The following is an 18,764-nucleotide window of genomic DNA, read 5'->3' on the forward strand; positions in this document are numbered from 1 at the left end:
ACCATCACACATACAGTACTTTTTCGGTCTTTTCTCTCTCAAATTTTCTGTATCATTATTTCTTTACATTTTTGTCTTCTTATAGTAAAGTTTTCGGATTTCTTATTCATATAACTTTTATTAGTGGCAATTTTTTTTTCTTTAGATCAACACAAATACGTTTTTTATTAGTATTGTAGTTCCATACTGTATATTAAATACAGGAAAAGAATTAAATTTAAATATATATCTAAAATTATAAAAATACATGTTAAATATTTTATTAATATACCCAAAACTCATATCAAAATGAATTATTTATACACAAAATTTATAAAATTACACAATAAATAATTGATTGAGACATCAGTATATATATCCAAAGAAAAAGACAAAGAACCAATTTTTATACATTCAACAGAAAAAGACAAAAAACAAATTTTGGATAATAAAATTTTGATCTTCGCAATTCAAAGTTCAGTGTTTACATTATAAGGTTAAAAATAAAATTTTGATCATAAATACGTCCAAAATTAGATGAATAATATAAATACATTTAAAATTAAATATTAACACGTTCAAATTACAATAACATTACAAACTTCAAATTAAACAGAGTCATGCAAAAAAAATATTAACACAAATACATCCAAAAAAAGAAAATAAAAGAACATAAACACATTTAATATTATGCACAAATTAAAAAGATAGAATCTTTTATTAAACAAAAAGAAAAGAGAGGAGAGACCAAGCACTATAATAGTCCGAGAATGTGGAGTTAACAAATTAAATGTACAATTTTAGTTATTTAATTTTTTATTAAATTAACCATTTATTTTTATATAATATCAAACATGAAATAAATTATTATTTTAAAATAATTAATTCTATTCATATGGATCTATCATTAAAAAAAAGACTAAAAAAAAGTAATTAATCTATTATTCATTATAACTCTTTTAATTTAGTTAGTGCATACTCGACTATTCAATACTAAACAAAAAATTTTAACAAATACACTTGTTCAATCCTAAATTTCAGAACTACGTTACCATAATTTTATTGGTTTTTTTAGCATCGTTTACTGTACTTGACTTTTTTTAGTTGAATTTAGAAGATCTCATCTTATTAATTTTATACCTATATTAGAAAATCATGTTATTTTTTATTGAAATTAATTATATTTAAAAAAATTTGACCATATTAAAAATTTTATCTTCACTATTTAAAAAGATGTTTATGTCAAGGTTCTGAAGATTGGACAGGATCAGTCGATTCGACTAGGTTAATTAAGAATCGATTATTCGATCGGTCTGATTGATTTCTAAAATTGCTCTATAAAAAGCCGGTTGAATTGGTGGTTGACCGATAAACTGAGCGAACCGGCCAGGTTTTTCTAAGTTCCGGTTCGCTGATTCAACAATCAAAACGGCGCCGTTTTAATTTTCTAGAGAAACCCTTTTCCTTCTCTCTCAAACACGCCCTCACCAACCCTACATAGATTCTCCTAAACCCTATCAGAGCCACCATCACCATCTCCCCTTTTTTCTCGTTCTGCTCTTCTCCTCGCGTCGCCAGAAGCTAAGGTCGGCTCGGGGCTGTTGTTGGCGTCGCCGTTTCTCTGTCCGAGCTCTCTCTGTCGCTGCTTCTCTGCTCTTCACCGTTGGTTGTCGCTGATTCTTCTCTCCTTGCCGCGCGTCGTTTCTGCTTCTCCCCTCCTCGCCGTTTTTGGTTGTGGCCCCTTCTCTGCTCCCCGCCAGTCTTGTCGTCGCTGCCTCTCTGCTCCGCACCCTGTCTCACCGTAGTTGCTTCTCTGTCTCTCTGCTCTCTGGCTCTGCAGTCTTTTCCTCCCCTTCTCTGCCAATCCAGATAACGTAAAACCTCCCCTTTATCCTCTTCAATAATGTTTAATTTGTTGTAATTGTATTATATTATTTTCTTCTTTTTGTTCTGAATATACATATGATGTATTATTGATGATTCTGCTGAGTTTCTGAGAAATTAATTTTTTCTGAAGTTTTATTTGAATTCAGTCAGTTGATTTCTTTGATTTCTTTGATTATTCTTGTTTTTCTGAGTTAATTTCTTTGATTGTTGATTGTTGTTAACAGTAAGAATTGTTGATTGTTATTTTTGTTGAGCTAATTATTATTGATTTTTGTCAAATTTCGTAGTTAATTTTGTACTATTGATCTAAATTTTTTATTTTGAGAGTGTTTTTGCAAGTTTTTTAGATATTATCATCTATTAGGGATTTTGTGAGCCTCTTAATGGTGTTATAATAAACCTTTCTTGATACTCGAGTGATACACAACGATTGAAATTGTTGCTTCTTAACTTTGTTGAACTTGTGATTGACTGAGATTAACTTTTATTTGTGTTCCTTCTTGTTATGAAGCACAATAAATCTGCATTTTAAGGCTCCAGCATCTTGACTTTGTAAACAACTTTCATGGAATATTATGTGTTGCAAGTTAGCTTTTGCTCTTTCATATTACTTTGTTGTTTATTTTGTTATTTTGAATGATTCTGAGTTGCTGGAATTTGATTCTGATTTGGAGTTGCTGTTTTTTCTATTTTTGTTAATTTTTACTTATTTTGTTGATGATTACTTGATTATTAGAAGTTATTGTTGAAATTTTTTTATTTTAAATTTTCGTTCCTGATGTGATGAGTATTGTTGCTGATTATTTTATTAGAATTTAGAAATTAATTAGAATTTTTTATTTTGTGAATTTTTATTGATTAAATATGAACAAGGTATTATATAAAATGGTAAAATTTTGAATTGTATTAGTTAAAAAATATTAAATTTGAATATTTGAAATTGTATATTGAATTTTTAATATTTTTATTTATATTTTATTAAACTGGTTCGACCACAGTTCGACTTCGGTTGGACTATTGAACCAGTCATTTGACCGATTTAATGACCGGTTCGGTTCTTGCAATTTTGGTTTATGTAAGCTGGTTAGAAAATGAAAACCTTGATAACAATATTTTTGGTGGCAAAAAAAACGGAGAATTTGGCATGTTAAAAAACTAATGGTAAAAGAAGGGGAAAAAGAATCAGTGCATGAAATTGATAGAAGAAGAGGGAGGAGAAAAAAAAAATCAACGCATAAAAAAAAAGTTGGAAAAATTTAAATGTTAAACCTGAGACTCAAAATCTTGTATTTTGGAGTGAAAATGTTTTTAAAAGTATTAACTAAAATTTCTAAAAAAAAAAAATACAGTTTCAACTTTGTTCTATTGTTTTGAAATGCTCAATCAATCATATTTTCATACCTTATTTTTATTTTCATTGAAAATAAAAATAAAAATACTCAAACCAATCAATACATAAATTTTCAATACATTTATTTTGTATCTATTAAATAAAAAAAATTTAAAACCTTAGTTTATCATGTGACCTTACTAAAGCCTTGGTTAATTCATAGAAATTGTATCAATTTGTACCGTAGAATCCACTGATTCAGAAACCTTAAACCCTGAGTCTCCTTCCCGCTGCGCAACTGCAACACAACAAACGAACAGAAACAAAAGGCCAAGGGGGACACTGTTCTTTTTACTTCCCTAACCCTCTGACACTGTTCTCTATCGCCATACCATGGGGAAGACCAAGAAGAACAAGAAGAGCAACAAGAAATCCGGTCCTGATGCCGTAGCCATGAAATTGAAAGCATCTTCTACGGGCGCCGACAACCCTTTCGAGTCCATCTGGTCTCGAAGGAAGTTTGACGTCCTTGGACAGAAGCGCAAGGGGGACACCCGCCGCATCGGCCTTGCTCGCTCCCTCGCCATCGAGAAGGTTTCTTTTTTATCCGATTGCGAATAGTTTTCAGTATTATTGTACTATATATATATGTTTAGTTAAGACGGTTTGTTTTGGGTGTTGGGTGGTTCTACAGAGGAAGAAGACACTGCTGAAGGAGTACGAGCAGAGCACTAAGTCTTCGGTGTTTGAGGATAAGCGAATTGGTGAGGGAGATGAAGGACTTGATGAGTTTGGCAAGGCTATCTTGAGAACCCAGCGAGAACGCCAGGTTTTTTTTATTTTTTTTTCTTGCCTTACCTTTTTTTGTTCCGTAAATATTTGGGTAGGCTATGCTGATTTCATTTTTGTTAATATTACACATTCCTTGGAGGGCAGGGCAGTATCATATTTACAGTGGAGTTCAATGGTACATTACATATTCAGGGAGGGATATCTATAAGTTCGAATGTGATTATTAATTTTCAAGGGTAGTTAGTTAGGTTATAGATTTATAATGGAGGCAACTATTGCCTAATTTTAGGGTAATTCAGTGTAATTTATCCTAGTATCACATGTTTAAACAGCTAGATTGATGAGATTGTTGAAATGCAAGAAAGTTTTGTTGCCAAGTAAATGATTCAGTTTCTTGCAAATTGGCAGTATACTTCTACTTATGTCCAAGGTTGTAGCTTTGTTTCTGTGACATATGAATTATGAATATGGATGTTATAAATAAGTTAGAAGTTTGTAAAGTTATCTTCTTATAACTTGAATGTGTTGCTGATCTCCGGCGTTCCTTTTCTAACGCTTCTTCATTCATGTTCTTTGGATCTTCATAGTTGAACATGAAACTAAGCAAGAAAAGCAAGTATCACCTGTCGGATGAAGAGGATGATTTTGATGAACCTAATGCTTTGGGTTTGGGAAGAGATGATTTTGAGGATGAAATGCTTCCAGACGATGATGGTGATGAAGCTTATGAAACTAAAAGTATGTAGCATTTACATAGTTTTAGCAAAGAGTCTTTTACCTTATAATTATTTGGATGTTGATACGGGCAAGCAGCGGGGTTTGTGCTCTATTTGCTCTCTTGCATTTGATTTGGTTTCTTAAGATGACTTTGTTTTGCATGATAATAGGTTAAGTGTATGTATATTATTGTGTGTCTGATGATGGCTGTATTACTATTTTGATACCTTTCATCAATGTAATTCCTGCATATTAACTTCTAGCTTCTTATTATGTTATTTTTCATGGCTTTGGCTACTTCAAATCTATTGAATTCTTTTGCTGAAGTTGTGACTTTTTGTACTATCATCATCACAGCTTTCTGCTATGTAATTAATTTATCAAATATTCTTTATTATATGTTATTTCATCATCTTGCGGTGGTCATGTTGTATATTGTTTTGACAGGAAAATCAGCTTTGGGGCTGCATATGCAGATTCCAACGGAGACAAGTGTGGCTGAAGGTGAAGCAAATGTAAGATGCCTTGTAATATAAATATAAGTATATTAGGAAAATACTGGTTGATGCATACAAAAGGAGAATGTATCAACTTAATGATCTGACATTAGTCATTGTGTTTTTTATTTCTATTCCTCGCCAACTTCTTTACCATTATCACTATATTATGAAATTGTTTGTTAATGGTGACATCTTCTGCAGAAGAAGAAAAGTCATGCGGAGGTTATGAAGGAAATTATTGCAAAAAGCAAATATTTTAAGGTGTGGGATTTTTTTATTCAGCCTCTTGTGTTTGTTTTCCTAATATATATGTACACTCATTCTTTCACTCTTTAATGTTTTGCAGGCTGAAAAAGCGAAAGAAAAGGAAGAAAAAGAAGAACTGCTTGACGAATTAGATAGGAAGTTCACTTCTTTGTCTCAATCTCAAGCATTAGTTTCTCTAACGAAACCGAATAATTATTCCGAGCAGGTACTTTTAACACAGGAGAGTCTTGTTTAGGTCTTAGTAACTATCTCTTATTTTAACTTCTTTTCCTTTCTGGCAGGAAAAACCGGATGAGTATGACATACTTGTCAAACAAATGGGACTGGAGATGCGTGCTCGTCCTTCAAATAGGATAAAGACACCAGAAGAGATAGCTCAAGAAGAAAGAGAACATTTAGAGGAAATGGAGGTACAATTACTTGACTTTTAAGTATTTGTTATTGTGCTTTGGATAAAATTGCTTACATGATATAAGGAGTTTTTATGTAATTGTTCAAGAAAACAGAGATTTGTCCTTGGTTGAATAACTGAATTTATAAATATCAATCATGAATTTGTTTGGTATTTTTGAGTTCATGTCAGACCTAGAAGCATGCCATACCTAAATGAGAAGCTAGATTGAGAAGCTAGGCTTGGCTTTGGATAATTAACTAATGGGCTAGTGTTCATCCTCAGTTTTGATACAAAACTAATGAGTCCTTTGTTCTACCTTTCAGGAAGAGCGGCAGAAAAGGATGCTGGCTTCTGAAGATTCAAGTGATGAAGACAATGAAGATTCAGAAAAGGCATCTAAACAGAATCCAAGATCTCTATCTGGTGATGATCTTGGTGATTCCTTCTCTCCAAATGAAGAAACTATGGCTAAGAAGGGTTGGATTGATGAGATTCTTGAAAGAAAAGATGAGGAAGATTCTGACAGTGAAGAGAGTGATGGTGAATATTCTGATGACTTAGGAAGCTCAGAAGGTGCTGATGAGGGATCTGATGAGGATCTTGATGATCATGAGAAGGATCTTTCTTTAAAAGATTGGGAGCAGAGTGATGATGATAATATTGGAATAGATCTGGAAGATGAAGATAATGAGGAAGAAAGCAAAGAAAGAACTTCAGAAGAAGTTGATGGGAAAAATTTTGTGGGTACGAGTTCAAAGAAAGACACGAAGGATCCTTTACAAGACAAAAAAATAGATGTTGGAGGAAAACAGTCGAAAGAGTTGGACATACCTTATATAATTGAAGCCCCCAAGAACATTGAAGAATTATATTCCCTGCTGGATAATTGCTCTATTTCTGATACCATTCTAGTAATCAACCGGATTCGGAAAAGCAATCCAATCACACTTGCAGTGGAAAATCGCAAGAAAATGCAAGTATGAAATTCCTTCACTTTGATCAACTCTTTAGTTCTAGATAATATCTTTGCATTTATACATGTGATGTTCCACTGATGTCTCTGAAACTTTGTTGGCTAAAAGCATTTTCTCATATATTTTCAACTTAGAGCATGAACTTTGATCTGATATTAACATTTAATTAAAATTATATATTGCTATTATATGTCACATGTATTAATATTACTAGTATCAGTTAACACTTCATTTGTTGAGTAAATGTAGCTGATATGTTACTACATTTATGTTATGCTTTTGCTGGTAGTTACTGCCTAGACTGGACATATATATTCTTGCATTATTGTAGGAATCCTTAATCATCAGTTTGAATCAAACTAATGCTTTGATAAAAGTAAAATTAGCTAGCTAATATAGTTTGATACATAGTGTTTTACATCATATCCCTCTCCATGTGTTATATCATGCAATAATTTAATTTTGTTCTTGAAAGCTATTAACCAAGTTTGAGAAAATACCATGGTATGCATTAATTGCTATTGATATCGTTACGACATTGTTTCCCAAGGGGATATGGTTGTGCCTTTGTTTGTAAAGTATGCTGGTCCAGGTTCAAACTGCATTGGGATTGGATATGCAGCATTCAATATAGATTAGTATAGTTTAGGTATTAATTTGATTTATTTAATTAAACACTAAATTTATTAGGCATTAATATAATTTATTAAAATAAAATATTAAAATTATTATAAAGTATATAATGAGACTAAACAAATGGAAGATATACATATATATGACACGATAAATACAAACTCAACTATAGCTCATTAGTTGAGGACCATGTGAAAGGAGAATAACATGAAGGTACCAGATTTGATTCCTCAAACTAGCCATTTGGAATTGTTTTTGAAGGCTTACACATACACAGTTCAGTTTACGAACTGGTTCGCTTGTGCTCAACCCAGTTGGTTCATCTCCAACCCGGTCAGATTTAATAACTATGGCAATATGTATCTGTGGATATGAAAAATAAATTGAAAAGATTAAAAGAGAACTCACGGTTACAAAAGTGTATTGGCATTGCATAGGGGAACTCTTGTCCAACCTTACATGTTTTGCTTTTCATAGGGGAACTCTTATCCCCGATTTTTTATTATCCTTCTACTCGTCTTATTGAAATTCTTCTTTTATCCGATAAATAAATAATTATCTAGCTTGGAAACTAACTAACTTTTCCCTCCTTTTAACTGCTGCATCAAAGATGTTTGCTCAAGTTAGTTTGCATAAGTATGGGAAATAAAATTATGGCAACATTTCCCTGACAGATACTCCTCTTCTTTTGGTGATAGGTTGCAACTTCATCTATATCATTTGTCAAGAGTTGTGCTTCATGATTATTATTTGTCAAACTATATAGTTGGAAATAATCCTAGGTCTTCCCTTTTCAGGTATTTTATGGGGTATTATTGCAGTATTTTGCTGTTATGGCAACCAAGAAACCTTTGAATGTTGGGTTACTCAATATGCTAGGGAAACCATTGATAGAGATGAGTATGGAGATCCCATACTTTGCTGCAATATGTGCTCGTCGCAGAATAGAGAGTATTAGAAAGCAGTTTGTTGAGAGTATCAAGAATCCAGGTAAGAATGAAATTCAGTTTAATAAGTTCATTTTCTCCATTACCCTTTATCGGGAGCTATACAGTTGTATGCCTGTTTTACACGGTTTAAAGAGTACCATTCTTGTTGCAGAAAGCAGCAGTTGGCCTTCTACAAAGACATTATTTCTCTTGCGATTGTGGTCCATGATATTTCCATGCTCTGACTTCAGGCATCCAGTTATGACCCCTGCGATTCTATTGATGTGTGAGTATCTCATGCGTTGCCGAATAGTATCTGGTCGGGATATTGCCATTGGCTCTTTCTTATGCTCAATGCTTCTCTGCGTAAGTATATGCTTGGGATATTTCTATACACTAACTTAAGGCATGCAGTTTATTCTATGCTTGATTGGTATCATAAAAGTTTTGTTGCAATGTTGACAACTTGATGTGTCTTAATGATGATGATGATAATAATAGTAATAATAATAATAATAATAATAATAATATAAAAATGAGCTAACAAAAGGGAAAAACTGTCATAAGGGATAATTTTTCTAATAATTTCTTTTCTTGGTAATTTTTTTTAATCACTTGACTTACATGACAGCAAAACCCTTATTAAGAATCATGTGCTGAGATATATACAAATATATTGGCAGATATCCCCAATGCGCCATTGGTTTGTTTATCTTTCTTCTTTTGCCCAAAACCATCAAAACTAGTCAGTAGGACATACTCCAAAGTCCTAGATTTTGCCAACTAGTCACCAAATATACCAAACTTGTCCGATTCTGCAGTTTTTCTTTCACTGTGTCATTCTAGTCCGGACTTGTCTTCTAGAGTTCTATACCATTATCACTATTAATACCAATTTCTTTCAACCTACCTCTGCCCCGTCTCATCCTATGCACCATGAGATGAGAAAATTTCATATTTAGCTAGCATGTGTTATGATTTAGAAACTTTGCTTTGGACATCTATTGTTGCAAGCATGATATATTGCACTTCTTTATGTCAAGTTTCTCTGTTTTTGGATGATTGCATTTGCAGCTTGCTTATAATATGCTTACCGTGAATATAGGTATTTAGACAGTCGAGAAAGTTTTGTCCTGAAGCAATAATGTTCCTCCAAGCTGCGCTGATTGCAGCGGCTGAGAGTAATATTTCGCATACAGATTCACAGGTATGACTTCTTAATGGATAATGAAGAAGTTTCCTTTCGGTTTGGCTATATCTGTAATGGAAATTTCACTACATAGAAACCATTAGGAGGGAAAAGAAAAAGGAGCAGGGACATGGAAAGAAAGATATTTCGTATACATCTGGCCTATTAATTTGTGTTTGCTTTTTTATCGAAAAAACTTGTGTTAGCTTTATGAAAACTATTTTCTGGTAATTCCAAGTATAAAACTATTGTTTTGTTTAGAGAAAAATTCTGTAATTTCTTGTACTTTTGATTAGTGTTCCCCTAAATCATTCATGGAAACTATACATATATAATTAATTTCTAGACATGTTTTTATCAGAACATATGCTACTGCTACATGATATGAACTTGGGAGGAGTTAAATAACAGCTTTATGTTAACCAAAAAACGAAAGTTTGCATTTATAACACACCAAAGCATTTTAATTTCAATCAAATCCTCTAAAAAAATGAAGAGATCTGATCTTAATTATAATGTAAATCCATGATTGACTAAGTTCAAATCCCTTACAGAGCAAAGTGCATGTCAGATTATTGGGTTAATATGCATTTTCATGTTTGATACTCTTTTAATGTTGTTTACAAAAGTAAGAATGTTGATGCACTATACTTCAACATTTAGTGGATATTTCAGTGCAAGCAGTCCCAACGTTAAGTTAACAGATATCTATATTGATCTTGCATTCGTACTACTGATCAATTGAGTGTATTGCTTATCATGCAAGAAGACTTCATATATAGGCTTGAGGTTTGTGCAGTAGTAGATCCATTAGATCCTGATTTTTGGTGTACATTATCGGCTATGTAGTGCTATATGCGTTATGTTGCCATGTTGGTGCTACATTTTCCTGGTTGGACATTGAAGTAAGCATGCTATTTGTTTTATGCTAGGCATATCAACTTATGGAACTGAAAGCTCTCAAGCCTGTGTTGTGCATATGTGAAACCGTAAATGAGATTAGTCCTCTGAACTTTTTCCAGATAATGGACATGCCGGAGGACTCTTCTATTTATTCTTCTGATAATTTCAGGTAATCAGTAATTATTCACACTCAATAAGATGCACATTGTTATCAACATATATCTTTTTAATACCGAGTCCCACTCGGACTTGAAAGGATTCTTTATTCCTTATCAAGGTTCTTTTGGGGGCAAAGCCTGTAGAAGAGTTGGGAATTTTTTTATGAAAATAATGCAATCATATCGATCTTCCTAAAAGTTGCCAGTTATATCTCTGTGTTTACACTTAGTGGCTATATATAGTCTTGAGTTTTGGTTGTAGTCCTGGTGTGTATCTTCATTTATCCTTTGCTAATTTGGTTTTCAATGATTACAGGGCTAGTGTGTTAGTTGCTGTTGTCGAAACTCTACAAGGATATGTCGAAGTGTATGAAGGCTTAAGCTCGTTTCCTGAAATATTTTTACCAATTTTGAGAATTCTATTTGAGATATCAGAACAGAAAAATATGCCAAATGCATTAAGAGAGAAAATTAAAGATGTGACTGAGCTAATTAAGGCGAACATAGATAAACATCACACTTTGAGGAGACCACTTCAAATGCGAAAACAAAAGCCAGTACCAATCAAATTATTGAATCCCAAGTTTGAGGAGAAGTAAGTTTACCTCTTTTTCGCACATTCAAAATGTTTATTTGGTTTGTTTGCCTGTAGGATATACAGAGAACTCGAATTAAACACTCCATATTTATTCTGCAGTTACGTCAAGGGTAGAGATTATGACCCAGACCGTGAACGAGCCGAAATGAGAAAGTTGAAGAGACAGTTGAAGCGTGAAGCAAAAGGAGCTGCTCGTGAATTGCGTAAAGACAATTATTTCTTGCTTGAGGTGAAGGATAAAGAAAGGTCTTTACAAGAAAAAGAAAGAACCGAGAAGTATGGTAGAGCTAAGGCATTCCTTCAAGAACAAGAACATGCTTTCAAATCTGGACAACTGGGAAAAGGGAGGAAGAGGAAGAGATAAATTTAACTTCGGCTTTCTTCGATACTGCGTTAACAAATTGAGACATGCATGGGCCCCTACTTCACATTAAAGAGCTCAAGGGATTGCCTTTCTTGCAGTCTAAGTCAGCATGGAGCATGCCATTCGACCTGCATTGGTTGTCACTAAGTAAGCTTTCCACTTCCCGCTCAATCTTTAGGAGTTGAAGCAGAAATGATGCAGGTTAATCTTCTTGAAAAGAAAGTGTGTGTTGGTGATTGTTAGCGGGAAGATACCAATTTTGTTTGATATTTAATACTTAAGTGGTTGTAATATTCAAATTACGGAAAGGAGTCCTAAAAATTTGTACGCTGAAAGGTGAATAATATAGAGGCAAAAAATTTTGTTGGAGTAGTGCTAACTTCTGATTTCATTTTAGTTTTCAATGTTAAGATATATAATTTAACTGCCCTCTACCAGCGCATTCTTATTCTTATTGAGGATAAAAGGTGATCTTTTAACATAAAGGATATTTATTTTGTGAAAATATAATTTATTTGCTCCAATCCAAAAGAATAATCACTTTTAGAACTAATATTCAGTGGTGTTATTTGTAGGATTTTAGATTTTTGGAAATTAAATAATAAATTATATATTATTTATTTTATTTATTCGGGGTGAATATATTTTTTAAAATTTTGATATTAATTGAATATTTATTTTTATTAATGATTTAAAATTTTAATAATTAAAAAATAATGAAGATTTTATATGGTTTAATTTGAATAATTAATTTTAAATTTTATTTTATGAATAAAAATATTTATTTGATTACCTTTAATTTTAAATTAGAGTATTTATTTAAAAATAATTGTAAATTGATGAATAAATAGCATTTTTTTTAAAGATAATTTTGTTAGATTAAAATTTGTTTCTAGTTATTATATTACCTTTAATTTTTTTCTAAAATATCTACACTAGTAGTAGCTTTTGTTTCCAAAACAAAACCCTAATTTTTTTCCAAACCTTTACCCCTCACCCTTTTTCCAGCCGTCACCCACTCCATTCCCACAGAACAGAAAATAATAGGAGTATTTATGGTGTGGTTTGGATCGATTTTGAGTTAAAAATTTATCTGATCTGAACACTAATTTTATTTGCGGTGCGCTTTGGATTGGATTGGATTTGTAGTTTTGTAAATTAAAAAAATAAAATACATATAACAAGTCTCAATATCAAAGTTTAAATAATCAACAATGACATAACAAGTCTCAACAATATCTTAAAAAGTCAACGATAATATAACAATAGAAATAAAATTAAGAAAAATTATTACAAAGGACCGTTAAGAAGATTTAATTATTAAAAAGGATCTTTAATATTAAAATTATTTAGAAGAACTAATTTTATAATATTTAAAAAAAGACCAAATTTTTTTTGTAAAAAAACAAATATATCCTTAGATTATTTTTTATTTATTTCTTTTTTTTAAACATTTTTTTTAATTATCTATCGTACTCAAATTTTTATTCTTCATCTATAACTCAGAGACATTTGTTACTGTCAATCACAAAATGTAAGACCTAGAAGCAATACCTGGGAGTATATCAATGTCTTACTATTATCATATATAGAGTAATCAACAATGAGCATCAAATAAATCATTCAAAATTTGTGGGATTTGTTTCGAGAGATCTCTTTCTTCAATTATTCAAGGCGTGAAATGCAATAATTTACAAATATTTCACACCAGAGACCAATTAGATCAGCACCGATTATTGCATTTGATTCAAGGGTTAAGCCTTGAATAATGGGTAAAAAACACAAATAAACCAATGGGGAAAACTTGTTACATGAATAAGCCAAACGAAAAAGAGATCCACGAATCAGCCAAACCCTATTTATATACAATTCGAACCTAATTGGTTCGAACCCTATTTACCCATAATTCGAACCTAATAGGTTCGAACTTCAACTTTATAATTCGAACCTAATTGGTTCGAACTACGTTCAATTACGTGCATCAAATAATTCGAACCTATGAGTGATTGTGCTATATAAGGAGTTCGAATCAAGCAGATTCGAATCACTTATCCTTTTCCATACCCCACCAAATCCCAGAGAAAACGACCCAGATTCGATCCGAGAAATAGTAGAACCGAAGACTCAGCTGATGGGGGACGATCCTGCAAGGCTGTACCGGTTGGATGGGGTTGCTCATATAGCTGGGGTCATCAACGACGAGGTTAGTACATAGAAAAGTTTCTGCACATGGTTTATTTGAGTTAGTGGTTTTGCATGTGGTTTTAGCGGTTCTATATGTGAGTGGTTTATCGGGGTGGCATTGGAAATGGTTTAGCTTAGAGGTTATTGCATGCGGTTTAGGGGGGCGGTTTTTGGTAAGTGGGTTTTTGTAAGTGGTTTTATATGCGCTTCTGTGAATAGTTTATGTAAGTGGTTTATGTTAGGTGGTTTTGTTAGTGGTTTGTTGTAGTGGTATTGCAAATGGTTTAATTTAGTGGTTTTGCATGCGGTTTAGTTGGTGGTTTAGGGTAAGTGGTTTAATAATGTGGTCCATTTAATGCGCAGCCACAGCGATGCATCAGGAGCATGCGGCGGCAACAAGGCATGCCACTCGATGAGCGTTATGTTTCGTACCTGCAGATGGCCGGGTTATACCATCTGGTTAGACTGAACGATAGATGGTTCCGGTTAGACGAGCCCCTTGTCAGCGCCTTCGTCGAGAGGTGGCGTCCTGAGACGCATACCTTCCACATGCCCTTCGGAGAGTGCACGATCACGCTTCAGGACGTGGCATACCAGTTGGGGTTGGCAGTGGACGGGCGTTATGTCAGCGGTTGCCTTACAGACTTCCATCTGTATATCGAGGGTGGACGTCCAGCTTGGGTGTGGTTCGAGGAGTTGCTTGGAGTGATACCTCCTCCGAGCCAGGTTCAGAAGTTCGCAGTAAACTGCACCTGGTTCCAGGAGACTTTCGGACAGTGCCCCGAGGGAGCCGATGAGGACACTATGCGGTGCTTCGCTCGTGCCTATATCATGATGTTGTTGGGCACTCAGCTGTTTGCAGCCCCTCCCGCGTCCCGCCCTGAACATCGACTTTCTGATGTCGAAGGACGGGAGAGGCGGTGATCGTTGGTTCCCGTCCGCCTTACCAGATTGGCATATTCATTGGGAGACCCGTGCGGACCACGTCCTCCGGTTCGATTTTGTTGCCGATCCTGGACCTTCGCACGCCTATCTAGACTGGTGGAGCCAGCATGGGAAGAGGTTCTTGTCACCCGATATTCATATGGGGGATCCGAGGGGCATTCCTATTCCTGTCGAGGCGTCACAGAAGGGTCCTGGTCGAGTTCTTGACATGGATCGAGTCGACGACGTCCCTGATAGGCGTCGGGTTGAGAGGAGAGCTCGTGTCGGGACACGACGGAGCCAGCGTGAGTGGAGGTGGCTGGAGCGGGCTATCGACGAGGCTGATGAGGCAGGTAGGGGTGGTCGTCGAGGACGAGGGCGTGGAGGCAGACGGAAGGCGCCCGTCGAGGGCCAGGACGGTCGTGAGGCTGGTGGCCTTGGTGGACAGGGGTACGCCACCAGAGATCCTGCTCCCCATGCTGAGGCTGGACTTGGGGAGGTGCCGCTGGGAGATTACTTAGTTGGAGTTCCACCTTAAGACCCCACACCTCAGGAGAGTAGGCCATGGGTGAGTCCAAGCAGCACGTTTTTAGACCTACTTGCCGGTGTTGGGTTTGACGGGGATCTTGGATCCCCCTTCTTTGATGACATCAGTGCCATCATGCATGATGATGAGGCTGTCCCTGGGCGGAGTCAGACGACGGGGACACAGGCACCGTTAGATGTCGATCTGAATGAGCCGCCCTCCGTTCCTCCTCCTGAGTATTTCGCTTTGGGTGGTACCCCAGCGTCCGCACATACTGCTGGGTCACATTCAGTTGCCGGGCCGTCCTCATCCCGACCGGTACATGTCCAGCCTAGGACGCCTGCATAGCCAGCCCCGCAGAACGAGGACGAGGACGAGGAGATCGAGGAACAGGAGCCGTTTATTCGGAGAGGTCAGAGGACATGGGTTTCACGTCGTTGCTTCACGGGGTCGCACCTTTTTAGATGATTTATGTGCCTAGTTGTATGTTACCCATGTTTGTCTATGTATTTTGTTACCAGTGTTACTTTGTATCCACCTTTAGATGTATGTCTGTGTTAGAGAGAAAACATTTGTACTTTGCATTTTGATGTTATTTAATTGCTGCATCATGTCTTCGTAATGTAACTCGTACACTAATTTATTCTCATGCGTGTTCAGCATACATTTCGTTTAATACTACCTAAACAAAACATATTCATAAATTCCGATCCCATGCACGTAACATATGCAGCTTCGTTCCTTACTAATTCGAACCATCTAGCTTCAAATTGCATTGAACGTAGTTCGAACCAATTAGGTTCGAATTACTTGAGGGACAAAATCGGTAGTAATTCGAACCAATTAGGTTCGAATTGTATATAAATAGGGTTTGGCTGATTCGTGGATCTCTTTTTCATTTGGCTTATTCATGTAACAAGTTTCCCCCCTTGGTTTATTTGTGTTTTTTACCCTTGAATAATTGAAGAAATAGATCTCTCGAGACAAATTCCACAAGTTTTAAATGATTTATTTGATGTTCATTGATAATTACTCTATATATGATAATAGTAAGACATTAGTATACTCGCAGGTCTTATGTTTTATGATTGGCAGTAACAAATGTCTTTATGAATTATAGACGAAGAATAAGAATTTGAATATGATAGATAATTAAAATAAAAATATGTTTACAAAAAAAGAAATAAATGAAAAAATAATCCAAAAATATATTTCTCTCTTCACAAAAAAGATTTGGTCCTTTTTTTTAAATATTATAAAATTAATCCTTTTAAATAATTTTAATATTAAAAGTCTTTTTTAATAATTAAATTTTTTTAACAGTCCTTTATAATAAATTTTCCATAAAATTATAGGTTAGTTAAAATAAATAAATAAATGATACATAAAATATTTATTATATAATAATAACACATAAATAATATAAAAATGTATAACAAATTGAATATGTTATAAGTATAATTGTAAATATAATAATAAAATAATAATATTATAGCACATTGTGCGATTTAAATTGGATCGGATCGGTTATGAAAAGTATATTTGAAATTCGATCCGATCCAGCGGTTTGCAAAAAATAGAATCTAATCAAATCTGAATTAGTGCGGTTTTAATCAATTTTCGGTTTGGATTGGATTGGATGAGCGGTTTAATTTGGATCGGTTTGAATTTGAACAGCCCTAGAAAAGAGAAAGGGAGTGCCCGAGGAGTGAGGGAGAAGAGAAGAGAAAGGAGCCCTGCCGCCACTGCACCCCGTCACACCCATCCGCGTCCAGCTCGTTGTCGCGCCGTCTTGCCGCCAAGTCGCCGTCGTTGGCGCCAACGGTGAAGGAGAGAAGGACGAGTGCTAGGAGAGAGAGGGAAGCTGTTCGCGTTGTCATCGTCATGCTGGAGGGTCGCCGTTGTCATCAAGAGCGTCAGGAGGGTAAGAGCGCGACACTGAGGGAGAACCAGCCAAAGAGAGGGAGAGGCGTCAACTTTGCTACGACCTCGCTGCCAAGGGAAGCCGCCGTCGCCATCGTCGTCCTCATCGCGACCTATCACCGTCACTGGAGTCAGCCACCTTCATCGCCGTTCATGCCGTCGCTGTTCCTCGCCACTACTGAGCTGCGGTCGAGTTGTGCACCGCTGCGCAGTGCCGTTCCCTACTGACGCCGTGGTTGGTGGTTGCCTCTGCCTTCGGGGTAAGCACCCCCACTGGAGCTCAGTCACCGTTCCACTCTCCGACAGTCATCATCGGAGCTGTGGCTGCTCCGCTCTTGGTTTCTTTTTGTGCAGTAAGTTGCTTTTGCTTCGAAAAATCTTTTAGTCGCTTTTTTGTATATGTTTTTGAGGTTTTGGCAACATAGGGTCAAGTTCCGGTTATTGCATGTCATGATTGGAGTTGCGGTTGTTGCTGCGGATAATAGATAAAGCTGAGGTCGTGGCTACCGCTGTTGCAGGCCGAGAGAAAAGAAAGTTTTTGTCACGTTGAGTCGTGATTGAGGTAGGGGCGCTTTCATTAAACTTATTTTATTTTCAAGAATTGTTATAAATCGATATTGATGCAAATAATATATTTTTTGGTGATTATGTGAGTCTTATAGAGTGAACTGAGTTGCCTTGAATGAATGTGATTGCTTGCTTGATTGGTTTATTGATCGATTGAAGATGTTTAGTTGGGTTTTGTAATTGATTTAAGGTCCTTATGAAGATGATCGGATTGTGGCTATTTTTTATTATTGAGTTTCATTGTGGTAGTGAATGAAAGATTGATTTGAAAATCTGATTCGTATGTTTTATTAAAGAATGATTTGAGATTTGGAAAATGATTTGGTTTCGGAAATGAATTGAGATTTGGAAATGATTTGATATTAGAATTGGTTTGATTTTAGAAAATGATTTGAGATTTGGGAATGGTTGGGTTTTGAACCCGTTGAAAAAAGTTTGATAAATGGTTTGGTTGGGACCCTTGATTGGTGGCAATAGTCCGAATTTTAGAAGAGATGCTGTCGAATTTTTTTTTAAATTGGAGTTTTGGTTTGAAATGTTATTTAGAAAAGTTTGGATTCAAGAATTATATTATTTGATTTTGATTTTTTAAGAAAAGCAATGAATTATGTTTTGAATTTTATTTAGTTAAGAAAAGAATTATACTATTTTGAATTTGATTTATCAAAGAAAAGTTTATATTTCGAGTTTGAATTATCTAAGAAAGAAATTATGTTTTGAGTCTGATTCAATAGGAAAAAGTTCTGTTTTGAAAAGTATTTAGTAAATTTAAAATAAATGATTTTCTTGAGTCTTTTAAAAGAGATTCAAATTGAAAAATAGTTTATGAGCTTGAAAGAACTTGAGATATGAGGATGATTATGATAAGTTGATAGTGTGCTGGCCTGCCGGGCATTATATCTCAAGAACAATAGTGTACAGGAAACTATATCCCTGGGATGATTTATGATTATATATTGTTTTGGTAAGTCGCTATGCGGCTCGGGTAAGGATAGTGGTGAATCCCACTTGTCGAGGTTGCGGCGC

General features: G+C 35.1%; 1 protein-coding gene across 1 annotated transcript; it reads left to right on the plus strand.

The window, feature by feature from the left end:
• The first annotated feature begins 1,409 nt into the window (after positions 1 to 1,409).
• Positions 1,410 to 11,993, plus strand: LOC107627093 (nucleolar-like protein). The gene is made up of 15 exons (XM_088505177.1): positions 1,410 to 1,853; positions 3,444 to 3,790; positions 3,891 to 4,025; positions 4,576 to 4,726; positions 5,153 to 5,220; positions 5,407 to 5,466; positions 5,552 to 5,677; positions 5,754 to 5,882; positions 6,190 to 6,843; positions 8,271 to 8,463; positions 8,575 to 8,768; positions 9,508 to 9,609; positions 10,524 to 10,663; positions 10,969 to 11,247; positions 11,350 to 11,993. The coding sequence occupies exons 2-15, from the start codon at positions 3,590 to 3,592 to the stop codon at positions 11,612 to 11,614; spliced, it is 2,697 nt and encodes an 898-aa protein (XP_088361303.1). The 5' UTR covers positions 1,410 to 1,853; positions 3,444 to 3,589; the 3' UTR covers positions 11,615 to 11,993.
• The last annotated feature ends 6,771 nt before the right edge of the window (positions 11,994 to 18,764 follow it).

The sequence above is a fragment of the Arachis ipaensis genome, chromosome B2 (genome assembly GCF_059453495.1).
Source record: "Arachis ipaensis isolate K30076 ecotype BB chromosome B2, ASM5945349v1, whole genome shotgun sequence".
NCBI classification, from domain to species: domain Eukaryota; kingdom Viridiplantae; phylum Streptophyta; class Magnoliopsida; order Fabales; family Fabaceae; genus Arachis; species Arachis ipaensis.